This window comes from Zerene cesonia, chromosome 5, assembly GCF_012273895.1.
Source record: "Zerene cesonia ecotype Mississippi chromosome 5, Zerene_cesonia_1.1, whole genome shotgun sequence".
In the NCBI taxonomy this organism is placed as follows: Eukaryota; Metazoa; Arthropoda; class Insecta; order Lepidoptera; family Pieridae; genus Zerene; species Zerene cesonia.
Window position 1 is genome coordinate 4,028,398 of NC_052106.1, and position 25,468 is coordinate 4,053,865.

Below are 25,468 nucleotides of genomic sequence, written 5' to 3' on the forward strand. Positions count from 1 at the left end.
ACTACAATAAATGTTAACTAGATTTAACCTCCGCATACTCTTGTGTTATTTTCTTTATATTTTTATTTTAAAAATTAAAATGACAAAATTCTTTATGTAGCCTATATGAATTTGTTAAATTTTGCATTTCAAATATCACATTACCATTATAGCGTATGAATAATGTATTGATATTGCTTATTATTTAAATAACAAGGACATTTTTAAGGACAAACATTTTAATGGCACTGAATGCGTTATTCTATAGTATTAAACATTTACTTGGCCATTGTCTCAATTACGATCGTAAATTTTTATGAACCTACCTGCATAGTAAGTAAATTCATGAGTTGTAAACATTGCATACAAATGTAAAAAAATGTAAGCATACCATATTTTGTAACTATATAACAATGTGAGTTCTATAGTCAGATTTCCATATAAATAGCGTAACTCCACGGAAGGCCAAAACATTACAAAATTAAAAGAAAACAATCATATTATTATCAGAACATCTGCTCTAAATTACACATACGATAACAATAGCTACCCTTCAGCTTACAAATTGAGCTTAGCTGAAAAACAAATATTCCTTAATTGAGTCACCAAGGGACTGGTTTTCGCAACTATTGGACTCAGGGGTGGTATTAATTCGGAAAAGCATTAGTGCGTTTATACCTCAGCAATAAAAAGGGGTCATTGAATGGTCAGTTAATTGACTCATAAATCACAGACACACAGAGGTATTTATTAGAGCTATATTCTTTGAGTGGACGGAGGGTTGGCGCGAGCCGCTTCGTTTAAACATTTTTGTATCAACACAAACCGGTTATCTTAACGCAAATGATCTCATTTATCAGCTTTTGAAATTTCGAAAATTTCGACTCGTGCTGGGCGGAACAAAAAATGATACATTAATCTCGGTGACATACGGCCTTTATTTTTATTATTCCTATCTTCAATGTAATATTAAACCCTACCCTAGCGTTTACAAGTCGGTAAAGTAAACAGTAATTCTAATATTATTTTTAATAACTTTTTAAAACATTTCCTTTCAATCAAGGAGTATTTTTCATACCTTCTTATTAGTTGTGTCCAAAAACCATTCATAAATACTTATTTTGCTTACAAGTTACTATTCTTTCTAATAATTACAAATATACATGCATGATAAGGCATTACTAATGCCACGGTATCCACAAAGACGTAATAATGCTTTGAACATAAAGAAAAGGAGATATAAAATCTCGGAAGCTTCTTTGCTCTTTGCAACAAACCGCATTGTAGACTTAAGATACAGTAATAACGAAGAAAATCCTTGACTACAATAAAAATCTGTTAAATACTCTTTTTTGTTTCTCTTTTAAGAGGAGCTTTGTATTCGGGACGAATTTACAGAAGATATACCTAAAATAGATTTATTTACTGGAATTAAGTTAATTAGAACAATTTTTAAATGTAATTTAGAAGTTTGAATTACATGCAAACAAGTAAATGATTTTCTTATAATTCATCATACTGGTGCTATGCAATTTGATATAAAAGGTATTATGAACATCACTATAATGGGAACGAACAACATAAGATTTTTCTAGAATTATATGTTAAAAATTAATAATAAGTAAAGCGCCATCTATCGTATCGGCTTAAAACTTCAAACTGTCAAAATAAATGTAGGCTATATTAGTTTACATTTTTTCCGACAGGCGGCAACACGTAGCGGCGCCATGGAGCTCTACAGCGACAGGTGGCGCTCGCGCTCAACACGAACTTTTCGAGTTACTAGAACGAGTACAATGTTCCCGTCTCGATGACCAGAGGGCGGTACTACCGCCGTATTTTTCACAGGTAAGTTTTATGTTACCGTATAACTACATCACAATAATTAATTGATTACTTAAATACAAAAAAATGTTGTACATAACATTTATTCTAATGTCAAATAATTTTTATGCAAAATCGTATTGCCCGAAGGTTATCAATCGTTTATGGAGATACCTACCTACGTGAATGGTTTTATTTTTTATATTGTTAATTGTATATTTCTTATTTATACCTGGTTAATAAAGGGGCACAATAATGCATTCAGCGAAGAATAAATCGAAAATTAGATTCACAAATTGTTAACGGACCCAAAGGCCAAGTTCGCCGGTCAAGCAATGTTACGGCGGATTTTCTACGACCGCTGTCTTGGGGTCAACTCTAACGTTTTTCCATAGAAATAATTGACGGAAGTTCGATGTAATGATAAAGGCAACCGAGGGTGGTAAACGGAGCATGTCGAGATTACCTCTGGCCTGTCAGTCTACGGGGCTATTGTTCGAACGTCTTCAGTTTTTTGTTGCAGCCATTTTTGACGGTTGAAATTCTTCAACTGTTTATCTGACGCTCTAAGGGATATTATAATATGTTCGTTGGCGTATACTTGTTTGCAGATAGATAATTATGGCTAAGAAAAAATACTTTTATATGAAAAAAGTACGGCAGTTAAGTAAGTTCTCATGAGGTGCATGTGCAAAGGCATATAGGTAAAGACCTATTCGCATCTTCCTTTCCATCTTAGACGAAATTCAAGTTAATTATTTAATAAAATTCAATTAGAAGGCAAATAAATAATTTTTCCTTTTGTACCATTTGTGTATTTTTAGAATTCGAATAAATATATATATTAAAAAAAAATGCTGAATAATTCGCTCTTCTCAGCAGAAGAAAAGAACGTTTCGATTTTAATAAAAATCGACACAATAAAATTTCTGCGGAATAAACCTGTATTTGGCTTGCGCTAAAACGGATGGAATTAGGTATGTAAACAGGGCATTTATAAGTGACAATGAATATTGTTAAAATTGAAAAGAAAAAGTTAATGTATATTACAAAAATTAGCAAATTTCTGCATTTTGAAAACACGTTATATATTATCTTTACAACTACATACTTACATAACAACTCATAAATATTAATTCGTAGCTAAGATTTTGATCTCCCTATTAATATTAATGAGTTATAAATGTTGATATTATGTACACTATCCTTAATTTAGACAACGAATACATAAAATTACCTACTGTTTCAGCTATACTGTGTGGTAATATTAAAAATGCACCCTCTGAATTCGAATCATTATTTTATTCTGAGGTTTAATCCCCCGGATTCATTCTACGTGTAATTATTAAATTATACATTTATAAGAACGTTTAAAATCGACAATACTTTTTCGTGAATTACACTGGTTTATAAAGAAAGAATTCTTTATAAACCAGTGTTTTTTTATAAACTTACCGTATTTATAATGAATATTTGTTTGAATTGAAAAAAACGTTTGATGTTGAATAGACGATTAACTTACGAAGGCGGTGGGCTAAAATATAATGTACGTCATGAGTGAAACCGCGGGGCATAGGTAGTAATAAATAACAACAGAAGTTGGAAGCTAGGCCGGCATAGTTTAAAATAATATTTCTGAGTAATTTATAAACATTTATTTAGACTATTATTAGTTGACTAAACATATCGATATGACGTTGCTTTTAACTTTTAAAAATTTAATTCCGATCTCATTGTTTATATTACAACGTGCGCGGTGTTCTAAGAAAATATTTATAAATTGACGTAGTTCAGTACAAGTTTATTGTAAACTTTTATTTACTTGTAAAAATGAATAAAGTTTCCTTGAATTTCTTTGCATTTTGTTTTATATCGTTGATATTCCGTATTGTAGATTTCCATGGAAAAAAATACGATGTGTCATAATTCAAAAGTACAAAGTAATCGAAACAATTAATTTATTTATTGAGAGAATAATAAGGTGCAATATTAAATATATAAACGGGAGAATGTAATAACCCTTATCACTATTTCTAAAGATGAAATAATCGGCTGCTAAATCCTATCACATCACAACTGTAAGAACACGTCTGTCCATATATCTTAGTTGTCATGTATTTAAGTGAACATTTTGAAGCAGCATCATCATCAGCCCATATATGTTCCCACTGCTGGGGCACAGGCCTCCTTTGAGGGTTCAGGCCATAATCCACGCTGGCCAAGTGCGGGTTGGCAGATGTCACATGTCGTCGAACTTTCGATTCTTGGACATGCCGGTTTCCTCACGATGTTTTCCTTCACCGTTTTAAGCAGTGGTGATGTTATTCACATGTGCAGATAAATTGAAAAATCAATTTATTTCCTGCACGCTCCGCCCGGTCTCGAACCCCGACTTATCGATTTTGAAGTCCGAGGTTCTCATCACTGAGCCACCACTGCTTTTTTTTGAAGCATACAACAAATATATTCTGGTGGATGCGATTTCCTCGTGATAATTGGGTATAAGATCAATTAGAAGGAAAGTATGTAAAATAGTTATGTCCGAAAGGTTTTCGAGCAAATAGTTCGTGGAGCGTTCGCTCGTTATCTTTAAAGGACGATCAACACCCAAACGACCCGACAAATGGTACGAACTACAGAGTTCATGAAATAAATTTAATTTTTAGTTTTATAGCATTGAAATGCTTTGAAAAAAATTTCATGAAATAAGTTCTAACAGCGCCTACTCAGTCCCGGCGCCTATGGGTCTGACCCGATTTTAATGACACTTGGCTCATAACTCATTATTTTAAATCGCTTTACTGTTGCCAGGAACTTGTGTTTTTGGGGGATAATAGACCTTAGCACTCATAATTTGTATTCACATAATATAAATCTACCGACGTCGTTATTACAAAGAATAGTTTCGCAAGTTTCTATCTATTGAAATAGGTGGCTGATTCAGCCTTTTAGGCTTAATTTTAACCAATCGTCGGTTATAAATTCTTTGGATTATTTTCCTCAATCTTTAATACCTTTTGAGCATTGTATTAAAACATGTTAAAAATAATATAAGTACCTATACATATATAAATAAATCAATACGAAAGGTTACTAGCCTCTAAGCATTTAAACCAGTAGAAGTTACAAATATTCCTAGACCAGCTACGCTTCGCAATTCTTTTAGTGAGAGTAGCTCTCGATTCTCGCATTTATATCAAACTAGCATTTGCCCGCGGCTTTGCACGCGTTAATTCGGAGTAAATTAATAGAAATTATTATACATATAAACCTTCCTCTTGAATCTATTGAAAAAAAACCATCAAAATCCGTTGCGTAGTTTTAAAGATTTAAGCATACATAGGGACATAGGGACAGAGAAAGCGACTTTGTTTTAAATACTATGTAGTGATGAACAATTATTAATTTACAATTTGTTCATAATAAAGGCACAATGTTTTGTTATATTCAAAAGAAGCGAAATTTCTCGACAACTTGATATTTCTTGGTACCGAATAATATCATATACGAGTACATTTGTTTAAAAAGTAAAAGTGAAGATAGTCGTGGACAAACGACCTCGTGACCATATTTGACTCCTTTTACTTGAGAAGATTGTTTAAAAATCTTCAAAATCTGTTTTTTTATATTTGAACTATATTTAGTTAATTTTTTTTCCGTACGAACGTGTATTATGTACGTCGAGCATATTTGTGGCTGCTTCTTTAAAATTCAAGTGAGTAATAAATGTATAATGTATTAGTATTTTAATGCAATTTTTATAAAGTTAATAAGAATTATAATAAAGTTATCTAAATTGCCCTATTCAATGATTTGTTTAAATTAAAGTGTCACGTGTCACTTTTTATATTTTCTGTTACGATTATTGAGTTTTATAAAAATTAGCTTTTAAATGCATTTCATAATGTTTATTAAGAAAATGTTTTATGTAAATATTTATTTATTAAAAACTACGTGTATATTTTAACATGATCAAAGAGATGGTACCAACTGGTTGCTAACCTTGCGTAGAATGTTGATAACCTTATATGTATTTCAATTCAATTCTAGAATATTTTTGGAGCATTCATTTCAAATTCTTCAAGCTATTTCCAAGCCGCTCGTCCGAGCTCCACCTGGGTTGACCGGGATAAAAATGAAATATACTCCTATGTTGCTCGGGTCGGTAGTAGGTCGGTATAGTAATGGTAAAATCACTTACTTGACGACGATTTTATTTGGTCGTGGAGGTTTGCCGTTAAATTAACTCAAACATTACAAACTCAAACATTTATTCATTCAATTAGACATCTTCTAACACTTGAATGGTCATAGATTTACCATTTACAATCGCAATAAAAAATACTAATATACTTTAAACATGATTTAAATTAGATAAACAGCACACTTATTAGAAAATTATTCACCTTACAACCTTTAAAATTTGACTCTTCAAAACAAATACACGTAACGTGCAAAAAAACGTCTCGAACATTCCATAGGTAGCTCAGTAACTCCATATATCCCCGTAAATCCGGCTTGTTCCATTGAAATTACCCATGTCATGTAGAGCGCAATGCCGGTGTTTTCTTGATAAAATAAAAGAATCACTGGAACAGACACAAATGCGTCTACCTACCGTTTCGCTTCAGAGAGGTAATTGTCGACAGTGCAGTGAGCAGTGAACACTCTTTGCTGCATTGCAGTGCTGGGCTTGGTAGCGGTGATTGCAATGAGAGAAAATTAAAATTTATTAATGAAATATGATGGTTACTAAGGACAAACGCAAGATATTATTAGTGTTATTGGCAATATAATACTGTTAATGTTATAACATAATAGCTGTAATTTTATGTATGTATGTAAACATAAGAAGCATATATATAAACGGAACCAAAAGAAAGGAAAATTGTGAAAAATAATATTATCAAACTTTAAATTTTAATTGGAATAAAACCTAGAAAAAATAAACAGTGTTGAGTGCATATTACGATGGCTTTTAACCTAGCTTTTAAATAGAACGTGAAATATTTTGAAAATTTGTTTTGGTTAAGATTTTCTCTAAATTTAAAGTAAATTTTGTGTTATTAATATTTAAATCCCTACTCAAACAAACAATAACAAAACACCGAACTAATGTGCAACTAAAGGAAATACGTAATAGGTGAAACGGCTACATGCATTAGTTACATTATCATGTTCTTATATAGCAAATGTATTTATTACTGTACTTACAGTGGAATATTCTGTTTTGTTTCACTAGCGTTATAAATCTCTGCTTCGTTTAATTTACTGGTTCCTTAATCAATCACTTTATAAAATAAATATATTGATAAAAAAAAAACAAAAAAGTACGTTTTAAATTATAGAATCGACTAAATTGTGTCACTTGCTTTTTTACTTTGCTTTAAGAAAGACGGTAATTCTGATGAATAAAATTATTGTATTGCCGTCTCTTGAAAATTGTACAAAGTTTGAAATAAATCTGTCCGTTTTAATATGAGTTCAAATTGAGTCTAAAAGAGTTGGTTACATACACGAATACTCTAAATAGTCAGTAATAATATCTATTGCAAGGTTTAACACAATTGTCATTGAAGTTTAGGCAAACATTTCATTCGACATACGAAAACTAATATATGTTGTGCTCTTCATATATGTATATTTTTCTTGTTGGAACTATTTTTTATATAAAAATGCACAATAAAGAGTTTTTGATTTGATACCAATTACATTTTTGTGATTTTGAATTTCATAACAGAAGTAAGGTATTCAATGGACAGATTATTTACTGTTCAGTGTTCATAATGGACTGAATATCTTTATAATACTTCCAAAAAACTCCTCAATAATAGTTTTATATTTATTGTATGTTTAAATATTGTAGGTATATAAAAACCCAATAGAAATGGTTTCATTCCTTCCATTTATACTCAATACCAGCGGAATATATTGTATTCGTGAATGGCTTTCGATTGCTGATCACAAAGATCGACCTTCGATTTTAAAGGTTATTTAAATGGTCAATAGAATGTAATGATGTAGATTGTGGATTTATATTGAAATAGCGTACAATGTGATGTTGCAATTTGGCTGTTACTAAGCCTGTATCAAATGTTTATTGATTCATCTTATTCGCTGTTATTAAATCTTGTTTATATTGATTTTTTTACTAGCCTGATATTGGTATTTTGTAAATTAGAGCTCCAACATTTCGTTCGTTCATGAATCAATAGACATATATTATGAATGGACAAGTCTTTCACTATATTATATTAGCGATATAACATTATGCTTCTACGACGATGTTGGCCTTGATAATTATTTGTAAAAATAGATTGATTGAAAAAGAGATACTTAAAAAAAAAATAAATAAAAAAAATGACACCTATCATATGATATATCAAGAATACAAATATGTATTACAAGAATACAATATGTTTAATTTTCCCTTGCCCTCAACATGAATGCTAGAAAACCGTTAGTTATATTACAGTTGAGCAAATATACTGCAACGAAATACCGCATATTCTGTCGTTAGTGGACTTATAAAATCGGATTACAGCTTAAATTATACCTTGGCAAGCGCTGCTATGAAGCTATTAAAAATGTTTTCGACTAGTTTGCGAGCTTACCTTAAATAAAACAGCGCAGACCGTTTCACGGTTATATTTTACCGGTAATAAGGGTATTATCTTTTAAACACAGTGTTAGGGCGATGAAATGCATCCGAGAAAAGAAAATTTTGTAGATGTTTGAAGTTATATTTGCATAGTTTGTGAAACGTTTTTGTTTGAAGACAGTGACTTAATTGTACAGTTATTCTTGCTTCTAATGAGCAATACTTTAAATACCCACTAACCACTCGTCCCGGCTTCGCCTGTATTGACCCATGATTAAAACATAGGATGTCACCTATGAATAATATAGCTTTTGGTTTTCAAAGAACTTTACAGAATTGTGCAGTGGGTTTCGATCCGATCATTTCAATAAACCAACATGTGTTCAAATCTTTCACCTAGCCTCAGCTTGGGTGATTATTTCCATGATACTTGGGTAAAAATCTCCATGTGGTTACGAAGTTTCAGCTAAATAGAATCAGTAGTATTTGGATGAATTTATCATTTCACGTCTATTTTAACCCATACTTAAGGATTTCTGCGTACTCTGTAGAGTTAATCGTAATCACCTTTGTTATCTATATAAATAAACTAACTATAATAAATTTTTTGTCTGCAAACTGATACCTTTATAGTTCTATTATATATTTGAGTTCAATTCACAATACCTACATGTAATACAAAGTGATAATTCTAAATTTCATCACGTGACATGTTTTGGTCCTAGTGTACATGTAATTATAGGCAGTAGTGATGTTCTATAGCAGGTACAGGACTGCGTTAACGACCGCCAAATGAGGTGCATGCAGCTGCATAAGTGATGCATCGCTTACGTAATCATTTGACAGTGATGCCTCGAACCAATCAGGTGAAATTTATTTTAACGGTACATTCGTATGAGTATTAAAGTTACTGGTTATATGATAAATTTAAAATTGAGCGAAATTGTAGGTCGTAATAATAGGGTGTTTGGTATACAAACCTTTTGTACTTTTAATATTAAGTGAAGAAGTGGAAAGAAATCAATGATAAGCAAATAGACAGCTTAATTTTTTATTTCGGAATGTTCTTAAGAAAGTTGTCCTGTTTTATATAAATACAAGTCAGGTCCACTTCTCAAGTGAAGCACCAAATGATGCTTAAATATTACCCGTCCGTAAAATGTTGTGTATGTCTACCTGACACTTTATTCTTTCATATTTACATTTTCAAGTGCAAATGTTACGAAATTGCACATCTTTAAAATATTATTATTCGTATAAAGATAATTATTAGCACGTGGTTTATGATTTGGAACATCGAGATATTTCATTTTTATTTATTCTGAAACTAAAAAGTACAGTCAATCATTGCTATTTCACTCACTTCCACACGATCTTACAACTGTCATCGATAATTCATAGAAATCAAAATAAAAACATCGATAACGTTTCCGCGCGCACAGCACTACCCTAACCTGATCTTGACTATGCAAAACTGCATCGGAACCGAGCCTCCGATGCAATCAGCCTTCAGATTAGACGTCGGCAGTTCCACGTCACACGCTCAATCACACCATATCGGGAAGTTATGTTAACGCTTCATTTGACGTTTTTATATTTTTAATCTGTAATCAATTGACAATTAATGGAATTTTTCGCGCGCTAAACTACCCATTTGTTTTTCCTGTTGATGTTTTATGACGTATCTCCATTATGGTGATACTAGTTTTAGTTATCCTTACTAATATTATGAATGCGAAAGCTTATTTGTTTGTTTGTCTTTCGTTCACGTCATAACGAAAAAAAAATTATTGAGTCTTGTGTTTGGAGATAGGTAGGCTAGAGAGAGACGCTGCTTTTACCTTGGTGAAAAATTCTCAATAGTTATAATACTTAAGTTTGAAATATATTTAGAATGTGACCTTTATCGAGTAGACTATTTGTCCTTGCCTTTTGGTATACTAAAGTCTAAAAAAAAAAACATTTGATTCCTTATTTTTCTTATATGATAAAAATAGAATCCAATCTAGGCAGGATTTGGTTAACTCAATACAAATGCGGCCAATTTTTGACAAAGCGAACTCAACTTATAAATACACATTCATCAAATAATAAAACCCCAGCCATAGACAAAAAGAGAATGTTTAAAACGCATCACATGAAAGCTACGATTATTTATAGAGCACTATTATGAAGCTTAAAGCAAGAGGGCAATTTAGATAATTAATTATGTTTATAATCTGGCGACGAGCTCAAAATAGTGCACGGAATTTCAATTATTACGCCACTATAAGTTATATTTTGTTTTTTTTTTTTTATGAATGACGTCTCTTTTTATTTAAAAATGCCATTAAATCATTGGTTTTGAACAGAAGTCGTGTATGGAAAGAAAAACTATAATGGAAGTGTCATTGATAAACCCCACACAAGGCTTAACAAATTATATATTATATTAAATATTATTACTGCTGTGTTTTATTAGATGTAGGTATAATACCTATAAATGAATATAAAATATAAAAATAGGTTTATACCAATTTTTTATTCCATGGTTAATATCCAGACTAATGGTGAACATTTTTTAATGAGAATTCATGAGATTGGTACGATCAAAAACTTACTATTTAGCTACATATTACCATATCAATATTGCTTATTTCGATTGGTTTCATATGTTAATGCAAAATGCAATTTCGGACATCGCAGTACATTTGTAGGGCCTTCTCTTAATCGGTCATATAGAAGTCCAATCTAATTGTAGAAGACATTCCATGTAATTGTTGTGGTTTGTTATGGGTAGCTTGTATTGCTTACTGTTAGATTGCAGCTCCTTTCCTTCCTATAAATATACATTGAATTTCTAATCAGAAAATTGCAGAAACGCAAAAGTGAAAGAGAAAACGGTAACTGCGGTTTTAATGCAGTTTATAAGCTAGATAATAGATTATTATAAACATTATGAGTATTGCCGATAGACGAGGGAAAGTTTTTAAATGAGATGGTTTTTACCGTGTAAGCTGTGTAGTTTGTTGGTGTGTATCATTATTTAGTAACTATAATATTACTCGTAAATGTCTTAAAAGAGATTTAAAGCTAAGCTGAGATTAAATTTGAAACTGGCATACATTTTAAACAAAAATAATTAACCACCTTCAAATTGTTAGAACGAGACCTAATTTAAACGGGACCACGCGAGGGGGCACATTTAAAATAACAAAAAATAATCTAAATCGATTCACCCAGTTAAAGTTCCTAGGTAACCCAGAATAAAACAGTACATAGTTCATTTATACATGTTTAAACAACTGAACGGAGTTGAATCCCGTTAGGCGTGAAGAAGAGACAGACAGACAGTCTTCCGCATTTATAATATAAGTAGAGATATTTATTCATAAAAACTATCAATGATTAATGCGTTTGTTTACTTTGTAGTTGTTTTGTATTTTAATTTCGTCTATGAATAATACTGGCCTTATCTAACACTCCATTAAGTTTAATGACTATTGAAGAATACCCAATATTCTCAAAATAATTAAACTGTTTATATAACTGTTAAACTGTTGTATTAATATATTTTTCCTTAGAATTCTGTAGGTACCACGATATTATCGATGCGGTGCTGTGTCTCCGTTTATCCTTTTACAAACTGAATATTGTCATTTGCATGAAGAAATATTGATTAAATACTGTATTTCGAGGAAGTACATTGTTTATTATTCATTCCCTGTGAGATCATAGTAATTAATAAGTGGATTAAAATTACTTCAATTAATAAACAAATAACCAGTCCAGTATATGTAAATAGGTAATAACACTTTCTGTATGCAAGTGCATTTCGCATCTTCGTCGCATCCCGGGGATGGAAGTACCACTCGGTATACTAAAATGGGATTTAATGACAACGTTTTCCTAACAAACACAAAAATAATCACGTCAATCGGTTTTCAATCCATGGAGCTATAGTTAGAGTAAAAAACTAAAAAAAAAAAAAAAATCGAATTGAAAATCTCCATCGTTTTTGGAAATGTCGAATAAAATAATCCATTGACGATGTAATTACAATCGCATATACTCGTAAATGAAATATTATAACAAGTATCTTCTGAAAGATTTACTATCCTTCAATCATATTAAAGTTATCGCAGCACTAGTCGAAAGTCGTATCGATAAACATGCACGTCACTATTTATTTAACATATTCATTTGTGTTTCCTTTTGAAATTCTAGTGTTTGCTTCTGACGTAATATGAGATGGCTTTAAATGGGATTGCAGGCGTCCCTTGCTACCCCGCGGTTAACCGAATGTTTAAAACAAGTAAAATCATATGTTACTGTTTAATGCCGATTGATGATATAATATTTTTTTTACTATTTTTAATTTGTATTGTCCATGGATAATGTAACGGAGTAGGTAAATATATAATAGGCTTTTTTATAGCCGTGATATATTATATCCAATAAGAAGCTTATTGGATAGATACATGCTACATACAAGCAAGCTCGTATAGTAATTATTTTCTACGAAAACAAGCCACGACGACGTTCATACGAGTATGTAAGGGAGGTAACACTGAACAATATGACAACAATTCTCTATCAAACACAACAAAATGAATCACAGCAATCGGATGAGTTAGCGAGTAAAAAAAAAAAAAAAATGCAGTCGACTTGAGAACCTCCTTCGTTATTTGGTTATCGGTTGATACACAGAGCTTTATTAAATCACATTATTTCTAGTATGCATGCATTCTGTTGGTTTTTACTGTTGCGCGGTAACATTAGAGATATGATGTTATCTTTGTTTCTGTATGAATATCACATGAATTCAGTCGCATTTATTTGACAGTTGCGTGACGAACGATTGTCTTGTAGAAAGTTTTTAATAGTTTATAATGTATGATAAAATTATCAATGATGAAACAATTTTGACGTACCCAAATCTTAGGTTTTAATATTAATTTTATAATTTGTATAGATTAGGTATTTAAATAACTTGTGAATAGAATAATGACCAATGATATCAATCAAATCGATAAGCATGTCATACTCATGCTCTAGTTTCCTAATAAATATTACCTACCTATGATAAGAAGATAAAATAGAAGCTTAGCGTACCTATCTAACTATGTACCTCGCGTAATATCTTAATTTTTCTTAATTTATATTAATAGCGCAAATTAATACTGCATATAACTTTACAACTAACTTTAATTACGATGTTAGGGCCTCTAGGAAGTGCATCCATACAACTTACCCAGTTCCCACATCCTTCCTTACTGCACCGGACGAAGATCTTTCTAAGATTTCCCCTCTAAAGGTTTTGGGCTTCGGAAACAGATGTATTCCCGGCACCTGTTGAATCTTTGTTCCCTTCACCACACCAGGTAGTTATGGTCTGGTGAATGCCGGATATTCCCACGCGAATGCAGCCACTCCTACATGCAAATGGCGGCCATCTTTTATTTTGGCGCTTGCAATAATTTGCTATCTAGAATATTAATATTGTTCTCGGAACGCGAGCTTTTTGTGAGCGATTGTTAAAATGTCTCTACGACTCTAAAGCTTCTTTAGTATTCATAATTGAAATTGTTCATAATTGAATTTATATGAAGATAAAACAATATATTAAGTTTAATTACATGCTTTTGTTGAAGATTTAATTGCAATATATATATTTAATATTATCTCTATCAAACTGATAGAGATAATATTAAATATATCTACAAATTACATTTAAATAATTTGTAACTAAATCACACAATATACGTTATTTATTTTTACTTATAACAAAATTGTATTTATTAATTTAAATTGCAAACTTTTTGACTTCGCCGACTGCATTCATCACCTGTTCAAAATTTGCATCGGTATTATGATAATCTATTTTTCCTTCTCGCACGTAAGAAAACGCAGTAACCAAGACAGAGACAGGGCGTCATTACTGAACCGTTGCTGACTTGCTGCATGTAGCAACTTGCGTCTGGCACGCGCTTTCGGCTTTTCCATTCCGTTTTCGAACGTAAGAGAGTGTGGACGTATCGCTCGTTATCTTGATTCTCACGTTTCGTTCGCGTTTTGACAGTTACGGAAGTCTTTATGTGATCGTATATTATTGTTTTGATTGTTATCAATTATTCAGCGGCCGATAAATGTAAATTGTTAACAGAAGAACTATTGTGTAATCAAAACAAATACTAAATAAAGTTTGTTGGATGCATATACACGTGAAATTATAACCCACTTCTAGGGAAAACGGCAGTGCAAAGTGAAAGTTTAAAAGCTGTGAATAGCATTTTTGGACAAAGCTATCTGGGACACATTTTTGGGACTGTTTTTCCTGAGGCGTGTAAATAATTGCAAAAGTTCTCGGCCGCTCAGGGTACGAGCAACTGGGTGACCCGAAAAGTGATAATAAAAATAAACGATTAACCGCGAGATTTACGTAATTCTTTGAAGCTGGATCTTATGATGATTAATGACGCGTGCGACTCGAGGATGCGATTCGGCAGGCGTTGAAAATTGTTGATTCGAAGTTTTTTCTGGCTTTATGAGGGAAAGACGGTCGTTACCGATAAGCAGCGAAGTGGCGCTGAAAAGTGAAAAAGATGGTGGTGGTAGAGGATTGGTAGTGAATACAGTTTTGTGTGGTGTTGTTGATGAATTTTCAAACGGGAGGACCGGGCGTAGGGGTTCCTGGGTGCGACAGGCAGTCATGGGGGTACTTAGGTGGAAAGATTTGACGGGAGTCAGGTCCAGTACTCCTACTGAACAGAAAGAGGTGAGTCGATAGTCATTCGTTTTTATCGACTAGACTGTTGTGTATATAAAGAGAATAACACTGCATTAATCATGTCAACTATACAAGTGATTAAATATTTGAAAACTTGAAAATATTCACATGTATTTCATGTGCATGACAAATTGCATTGGCGTTATTAAATGTCAATACTGACTTCAGCAACAGCTGTTTGATATGCGCCGGAGAAATTAGATTTTGTTGTTATTTATTGTTAAAATGAATGGAAAACTGTTCGATACTTTGTTCACGTACCACAATAAAATAGAATTTGTATCCTCAGCGTTGAGATATGTTATGTTAAAAGATATCGTTGAAGTCGCAAATCGTCTATAGATATATTGACATATCACACATGAATCATATTTTACTATCAGTTATGTAAACATGAGTAATAGAGAAACGGTTTAGTGGTATTTTTGGCAAAGTCCGGTTCACGTGAATCTCCTCACTAGTGACGTTCTCTTGGCGGTTTTAGAACTCGTTTCGTTAATGAAATGTAGGTAAACATCACGCTTTTTGTGTCAAGGCTATTAAATTTTGATGTTTTCTGTCTGATAAATTTACATCTTAAGAGTTAGTAGACTCCCATGAGATTAACCAGTTGCTATGCAAACGTGCGTAATTTTCTTTTTTATATAAATTGTTAGCACTATGAACCTGGTCCGCAAATTGGTAACGATTCAATAAAAAACAATAAACCGAAATAGCTCCACGTTTTATAAATTTATAGTAATGACTATAAACTGCAGTGGGTACTATTCTTTATTATTAATCATTATTATCTTATATTCTATACTAGCTTTTGCCAGCGGCTTCGCACGCGTTAAATTCATATTACTTTTTAGATGTTACTAAACATATAAACCTTCCTCTTGAATCAATCTATCTATTAAAAAATACCCATCAAGATCAGTAGTGTGCTTTAGTAGTGATATCTACATCACGTCTTTTCACCTAGAACACGTAGCAGCGGTGCGTTGTAATAAAAAAAGTAAATTGAAGAAAGGGTTACTCAATAAATCTTTTCGCTCGGTTATTATTCGTCTCGGGAAGGCTGTTATTTTTCATCAAGCAAAGGGAAATGAACCACCTGTGTACCAAGTGACCGTTACGAGTAAAAGGCTTTAACTCAAACAGGGAACATAATTTGAAATTAGGTTATGCAAATTTACTTATGGCTTTGTCCCTGCAATTTCGTGGGGGAATTATAAAATTGAATGCTCTCTAAGCCCATGCTCGTTCTAATTTCTATTCTATATATTGTTTACACGTGAATAGTTGATTTGTATTTGGTATAATATATACAAGTGATTGCTTATAAAAATATTCGATAGGAATAGAACTAGAGAATAATTATTATAGAAAGATAACATGACAAAAATGAACCAAAATAAACTGATCAAATCGCTTAACTGAATTAGAGATTTCACATCGAGTTAGAGGCATAATTATGTATAGCAAATGAATAAAATATTATTAATATAGTAGAAACTTAGTTTAATTAGACAAAAAAAGTATCGAATAAGAAATATGTTTTTGAATATATATTCTGGGGACATGAAAAGATAGCAGTTACGAAAGCCTTCGTGACTATGATATCAACGCAATCATGACATTCTTTTTTATCATGATTGGTTTCTAAAGATAATTTGTTACATTGTATGGATAAAGCGCTTGCATTTATTAAACTATTGAGTAATAAGTGCCTATATTATATGTAGGGCAAAAAATGTTTAAGAAATGAATGTATAATAATTATTATCACTTCTTAGTGATGAGGCCGCCTAACAAATTGTACTCTTTCTTTTTAAACCATGTTTTTTTATGTTTTCTTCCATGTGCAATCTTGTATAAATAAATAACTGTTTAAACAAATATGCACATATATAAAATAAGTATTTACCTTTGCGAATTCATATATTTATATATTATCTGTTTAAAATTTATAATATAATTTGGAAAGTAGTAAAGATACTTAAATTTAGATTGGACAGTTTTACAGTTTGCAATTTCTACTCGAAATCTGTCTACGGGTCAAAATATGCCGATAAAGTTTATAATATATTAGACTATCTGCTCGCTATTCCGCCTCATTTGACCTGGGGTAAATTAAAAAATAAATTACACTCACAGATAACGGCTTTCCATTAAAAAAAAAAAATTCAAAATCGATTCAGTAGATTCAGATATTACCTACGTCTTACAACACCACGAAACACAAATTCGTAAACTTCATTTCTTTATTATATTAGTATAGATGTACTACATACAATTTATAAAAATTGTTATTATTATTGGCACAATAAATCGTCATTGCTACCTACAGCTTAGCGCAAATCGTGACGAATATTTTTGCTCCAATTACATTTGAGTGTCTGTTTTGTAGGGTTGCCACAATAATAATTCATTTAAGAATAAGATAGAATAGGATGCGTCTATTCATTTTATAAAAATCAAGAAATACATGTCGATTTTACGTTTTCCAAAATTGTTTTTTGTTTATTATGCATAAATGTTACAAATCAAATCAAAAACTCTTTATTGTGCACCTTTACAAGAAGAGTACAAACAAAGATACATAAAATCAGAAGTATGAAGAGCACAACAGGCAGTCTTATTACTTAAGCAGCGATCTCTTTCAGACAACCTGGTTGACAAGGAAAACGCAGTGTATATTAATGTAAAACAGGGAAACGCAATATGTAATAACAAAGTTAATAAAAATATAACGTACAATGAAAAGAAAAATATACCTAAATTAATAACAATAAGTTGTCCTAAGCAACAACAATTTAAAGAAGTTTAATGAAAAAAGTTTACGGTTCGTCTGTTTCTATAATTAATAATCTCATAAGGCGAGAGAGTCTATCATGTTCAAATAAATAAAATAATTATCGAGAAAATCTAAAATGAAATAAACGAATGTATATTTTGTTTTAAATATATTTAATAGGCTTATGAAATTAGCAAAGGCTAATTATATTATGTAAGTATGCGTAGATTTTATTGCTTTCATAATGAAAAAAATGTGACCTGTCTATTTCTAAAAAATATTGGATGGACAACCCTGGAATTATTGCCGCGATGCCATCACATTTGATGTGGCTATAGACTCGAGCTTTTGGGTTGAAATTTTGTTAATATAAAGGGTGATTCTAAGGGAAGTATTTTTATTTAATATTTTTGCATAGAAAATTTCATATAAAAATAACTGATTGACTACATAAGGGTACTCCCTTATGTTATCTATTAAAAGTATTATTTAAAAAGGTTCGAGAAACGCGCAAAATTGTTAGCCCTTTTTTTGGATTAGTAAGGATATTTTGTAGAAGCCGCTGTTTTTTGAAAAACTCGCAATATATGTAGGAAGGTAATATTAGTAGTATTAAGAGCTATTTCAAAAATAATGAGAATAAATGATTAAAAATTTGTATTTGAAAGGTGGATTTTAAAATTTTATTTCCTATGTCTAGGTATATGTATTCATTTTAATCTTATTAAAAGCCCTAGGAATGTTTAACGATCTGAGAATATTCTGAGCGCCTTTTCGCATGATTTATTCACCTATGATGACCTAATTCAATGGATGTTTAGTGAAATGGACAGAATCTATGTAGGTATGTGTACCTTCGGCTCTCACTTCACTTCGTATTGAAAAAGTAAGAAATGGCTTATGTAAAAAGAGCTTGCTGTTATATATTTATTTAATATTTAAAGAATTGTTTCAATTGATTGAAGGAAATGCCAACCTTGAAAACGTAGGATAAATATTTATCAGTCTAGCATTTGTATTATATGATATAGGAACCAATTTTAAAAAATAAATAGTCGCCGTGGCTTATTTACTCAAGCAAGGAGGTTATAAGTTCGGCTTAATTTTTTTGTTACCACAGAACTTTTGACTGAGTTAACCGATTTTGATGAAAGCTAACGCCACTCGTGTTGACCCATTTATTTGGACTGGTAGGTACTAAACATTTGATTATTTTTAGTTGATATAATAGTTATTATAAATGAATGCCAACCAGTAAAATGTTGCATTCAAACATTATGCCAAACTTGGCACTATGACAATTCCCTTGTCAAGCGGTCGCTGACATTAGCATCGCCGATCTGATGATGTAGATATAAAAAACCCTGACACAGATTGTGGTAACGGTGGAATTCTGTGCAGTTTTTATATAACAAACAAATTTCGTCGTTTTTGTATTCGGGAAATCGATTTCGTTGCACTTCCATGAAAAGTGATGACTGTAAATAATTTTAATGGCTGTATATTTATGTTTATGGATGTTAGTGATTAATTTTAAGTTATTGTTATTTAACTAATGATGTTTGTTTATGTAGCTAAGGTGTTTTGTAAAATAACTATTGAAAAATACTGGCTATATAATACGCTAGTTAATTGTTTGTAAGCGGGTCTTAAATATAATCTCTATTGTCTTAGGTAGAAAATTTTAAATCATTTCTTTAATTAAAAAATGCTTAGCAAACAAACATACAATTTATTGTTCCTCACTTTTTTCTGTATAAGACCTCATTTTGTAGTAGTAGTTCATATACTATGCAGTTTTTTTTAATAAACGTTGCCTTAAATTGATAAAAGGAGTTGTCATCATTTCGGCTTATAGTGTCAATTAATCAAACAGATCTCCAAAAAGTCTTTTTCATATATCTCTTGCAGACTAGTAGGAAACGAGTAAGTTTTATTAATGAGGGACAGCACAGCACAAAACAACAAGACATCAAATTATACAGTACAAATTAAAATAAATACATACATACCTATAAGCTATATATAGAATAAATTTGTAAAGTGTGAATGATATACTTTCATCCGTATCACACAGTTTACCCGCAAAAAGGTTAATGCACTATCGGTAATGATACAAAAACTTCGAGATAACATTGACAGGCCGGTGATGAATCGCCACGACCTGATTATGGTTTTATGGTCTCAGTAAATCAAGTGTAGTTTATTGATGTCGATGATATAATACATCACACCCGATTATCTGTTAGCTATAGAGCAGAAGAACCGATTCGCGGATGCGATACTCATTTGAAGGTAAATATTGATACTAAAGCGCTTATAAGTTATTAGACTTGTTCTAGTATAAATGTTTGATTCGTATAGTTCTGTATATATCGTAGAAGTTCTGTATAGTTTTGAGACCTTAGTGGATTTTATTTCGATTTCAATCCGTATAGTTTGTTTATTTTATTGAATCCTACACTAGATAGAAATCATTGTATAGTGCTTAAGTCAATGTCCATACGTAATACATGCTCATATAAATACTTTCAAACTCAGCTGTAAAAATAAGGCGTTATTTTTATTTTTGTGCTACGTAAAATATTACGTGTTTGCCTTTTATTACAGTACACATTGAATACACATAATGGCAGCCTATTGAACCCGTTTTGCCGCTCCCAAAATTTCATATTGATGTCCAATGAATATGACATTTTAATTAACATTAGTTTCTAGTTTAACATGTATTAATCATATGTATTCATTATTAATCACATGTATTTATAGAATAAATGCGATAAACATCGTTAAATATAGCTTTGTATCAGAGAGCAGAGTAAAATAAACACAGTAACTCAAATAACGGAGTCGGATGCGTGAACGCATCTTCTCTTGTAAGGAAATGGTCCGCAACGAATGAATGTAGCGCAAACATCGCGTCTGTCACGAAAATGTATTTATATTGGAAAGTTGGTACCTCGTATTCACCGTTCCTTATTCGAAGACACGCGTGTATAGAATGAGGGCTATCTGCCAATTGAATTCTGATTTATTTGAACTTGGAAGATGTGAGTTTGATAAAAGATTTATGTACACACACGAATTTTGTCGTTAGAATTTATAAGCCCGCGGCTTAGTCGCGTAGTAATAGGACATTTAAGGAAAGGAGATGGGGCCACGATTCCACTGTAAAAAGTAGCCCATGTCAATGAAGATAGTTAAATAGGCTAGAGAGCCTCAAGAGGCTAGACATCCTCTTAACTATCTCCGCACAAGAATCTTATCACAAAATCGGTCTATTGTGACGTGAAGTACTTTCGCAATTATAATATTAATGAGATTTTTCAATTTTTCATTACCTAGTTTGGTAAGTCAAGTATATTGTATTTAAGCATGGACGTTGCTAGGTGAGTTCTTTTAAGAGTTCAACAAAAAGTAGGTCCAGTACGCGTAAATTGAAACACAAGAAAGTGTTTTTTTAGTTCTAAATATTAATATATAGATGTAACCTATTACGTTATTACGTGTGTACGTTTTATCTATAAGTTATAATGATCTTACTAGTTATATAGAAAGGTCTATCAAAGTTGACAAAGCAACAGATTGTTAGTTAATGGCTTTGGCAATATTTAGTTGGGACTTTTGACAACTATTGTCCTATCTAGCTTCTAGAGAACTAGGTTAAATTGTGCCCTAGGTCAAGTTATATCATAATAATGTCATTAATGTTAACAATTAACAATAACAAAGAGATTTATAGAAGTTATGATTAATTCAAGTTGATGCTGCTTTCAAGTTTCATATGTTTACTTCTTTAAAATAATATAAATCTGAATAAATTGTTTGTTTGAACGCGCTAACCCCGGGACCGATTTTAAAATTTTTATTCGCTGTTGGATGTCGATGTATATAATGCCTGAGTGCTATAAATTATATAAGCTGTAATATGTACCACAGACGAAGCCGGGGTTTGAATGACTTCGATTCGAATTAAAAATATTTAAATTTTTTAAAATTTAATAATTTTTTTTATTAAATCCGTCTTATCTATTCGTCAAATGTATTCTTTAATCAGTCAATAATTACCATACCCTATTTAATGGCTTCTTATTCAGTGTCGCAGTGTTAAAATTGCAGGATTTTAATAGCTTCTCTGTCCCCCTTGATTTCTTCTCATATCGTTAGCCTGACGTGATATTCAATTGTTTTCTTTCACGGTCACTAGACTTAGCCAAAAACCACAGATATATATGAAACTAGATTAACTATCTAGGTGCAAATTAAATATATTCAATAATTTACGTATTTATATCAAATTTGTTTCATTATGCATAAAAGCCAGTTATTTAATGGCTTCTTTCATCAATGTCAAGTTAAAGCAGGAACAATCTTTTAGTTTAAAACAAAGAGTGTATTTAAGATAAATAATATGCGAGAGAACAAATGAATGGCTTCTTATATAATTCAACATATCACGGTTATTTTAAAACATTATACACTTGTAAATGTAAATCTTAATTGCGATTGTAAAACTCGAATCGAATTGCATAAAACTTGTGACTATAGTTACGCAAATGAATGAAAACTTTTAATGGCCAATCAAAATTTCTAGCGATTGTGTAGTTCTAGAATATGGTAATTATTGAGAAATATGTTGTTTATGATTGAAGCATAATGTCGCGTACGTAGAGTACAAAATAGAAATTTTCTAGAAATTATATTTATAATAGTATCCAATTGTTTTATACAAATTCAATATATTCATATCGATGTAATATTCCTGTTTAAATATATTCGCCATTGATCAATGTCGTTTGATTATTCACTAAATCTTTATTAAATTTAAATAACAATTAATAATTCAGGAAGTATTATAAATTAAGTCGAACAATGATGTCGAAAGCCCCTTGAATTTCAAATTAACAACAAACTTATGAAGTTATGTGGGCTTTAATCAGACGATTGCCACAAAAAAAACCTGCTTGAGTTTTCGATAGATAACTAATTATTTTTTACTTTAGACTTGCCATCAATTTAGTTGTGAGTATGCAAACTTAGCATTACACACATCATTGTAATGACAAAATTAATGTTTATTCCTCGAAATTATCTGCAATTTCTGGTCAAATCGTTTTATAATAACATTCTGAGTGCATACCGTATGCACATATAATAATAACTCTTCAGTTTTTACAATAATTAACGTTGTTTATGGAAACGCTTTCCAATGTGAAACCTAATGGCTTTTTCTGAGTTTCACTCGCCTTAGTCATGCAAAACTCATTAGAGATCATGCGAAAAAAAGCGTGAGAAGAAACAAGATACACTAAATGATGTGTTTGTATTTATTGTATTGACTTGGGGATTTATTAACATGCCATTGTTTTGTCTTTGTAACGGTTACGTACAAATTGATTCTTTTGTAAAGGCAATAAGTCAGTCGCTTGTTTTTGGAAGAATATCGCTTAATTTATGCATTTGAAACTTTATAAGCGAAAAACGTTTGAAAACAATTTTTAAACTGGACGATACGTAGAGTTATTTAAGACTCCAAGATGCTAATAAAAAAATATTATGAAAGCGCCTATATCTGCTTGTAATATTTATTTGTACATAAGGTAAATTATCTTCCATTTACACATTATTTTACAGTTTCATGAACAAAGGAAGTAATTCTTCCCACAAATCTGTTGACTTAAAGAGGAATAAGGACAAGTGCAATTTGTATTGTTTGCCACTAAATAAACAAATAAGTCAGTGTATCGGAAGGAGGATATAATATTATCTTTAGTTCTTAGCTCTTGGCCCGTCTTCACCTGGGTTGACCCGACATACAATATAGCCCATGTTACACGGTTGAGACGTGGCTTTCCAATTGTACAACATTTTTATAAATCGTTCTAGTAATTTCTAATTCAATGCGACATGGATAGCTCATCTATATATATGGAATATACATACATATATGGGAAAATAGACATACTTCAAGTATGATAAAAATTAATAATTGTATGATATAGCGATGAGCATGCATAAATTACTCTCCCGAAAAAGCTAAAACGATTTAAAGCTTCAAAACATTTACCAATATTATTGGGTTTACAGCTTTCACCTTACCTTACGAGGCTTTTGAAAATCATGCATCTTCCTCAGCGAACTTTTATGAACATCTGCTGACTAAGCAAGACTTCGCTGCGCCATTTATTTTCCCTTTTATCTGTCAATTTACCTATTTACATTTGATCAATTTGCAGGAAAATTTGTGGGGGAGCAATTTTAAGATTAATATTTTTTTGCTGTTAATTTGAGTATATTACTAGTTTAATTACAGATAAAAAACCTCAAGGTCGATCTATGTATTTTATATGCTGTAATTATGTCACAATACGCATAAGGTCAAAAAGTTATTAATTTAGTTAATGTTTACGAAATTAGATTTGTTTAATTATACAAAGCACTCATAATAATGAAAATAATAAATAATTGTAGAAAATTATGACTAAAACCTTTGTGTAAGTATAATACAAAATGTGTCTCGATACCATCGCATTATAATAGACAAATGCAGTTTCGACATGTGCCATGGGAAAGGCATATTGTTTGAAAAAATTGTGTTCTACTTTCGTAACTGTTTACACGCTACTATACCATACTTTGTAAACAATGGCCTAACGATAGCAATTTGAATAATTTTCGATTTGCCCAGCGGCACACAGAGGAACACAGAAACACTTGTGTAATTTTTACCTTATTTTTTCTTATTGGCATGCAGATATCAGATTCCATATTTTTTCAACATTTGTTGCCAAGCCGCTATTGCTTTTTGGGGTTGCTTTGCGTGTGTGTCGCTTTAAACATCTGACTGTATGTGAATTTATTTTTATACTGGCATTTACCTTTGTTAGACATAGTAATAACTTATGAGTATCTGTCATTTTTACGTATGTTCCGGAAAATACGCAAAGGTAATATCGTTTTAATAAATAATAGAAAATATGTTTATATAATTATAATGTCATATTATATTGATAATAAATATGAAGGAAGTTGCAAGCTTTCATATCTTAACAACTATCGTTTATATATTCAATAGGGTTGTAAACTAAAACATACTATTGTCTCTTTTACGATAATTTTACGATGTGTCGAAATTGGGCCGTGTTTGTATGTGAAAGTGTTTGGTTTATGGTGGGAACTTGATCCTACGAAAACATTTTGCTTTGATGATAAATTTTAGTACCCGGATTCAATTTTTACATTAAAAAGTACTTGTTTTTAATGCTGTATAAAGTAAATTATTTTTCTCTTTCTGTTATATTCTAATCGATCTTACTGTTGTAGTTTTAACGCGATATGAAATAAGTATGTAAATAAGGAGACTTGAGATTTCTCCTTACAACTCTCCGCCTATACAAATGGTGTTATTGGATTAGATAAATATTAAACGAATACATTTTCTCTTGTTTCAGGTATGTCTCAGTTCATTACAGTGCAAATAGACCGGAACATTTACGGTAAACACTTTTAATGA

The 25,468-nt window shown here is 31.3% G+C and overlaps 1 protein-coding gene across 4 annotated transcripts in view; it reads left to right on the plus strand.

Moving 5' to 3' along the window:
- The window catches only part of LOC119839986 (rap1 GTPase-activating protein 1), a 207,741-nt gene that overhangs the window by 123,617 nt on the left and 58,656 nt on the right, over positions 1 to 25,468 (plus strand). For 3 of the 4 annotated variants that reach the window (XM_038366465.1, XM_038366463.1, XM_038366466.1), the window contains one exon: positions 1,686 to 1,827. In XM_038366465.1, coding sequence (XP_038222393.1) covers positions 1,686 to 1,827 — 142 coding nt within the window. Of the gene's footprint in view, positions 1 to 1,685; positions 1,828 to 14,378; positions 15,162 to 25,468 lie in introns of those variants that run through there. The other variant, XM_038366464.1, reaches the window with a different exon arrangement.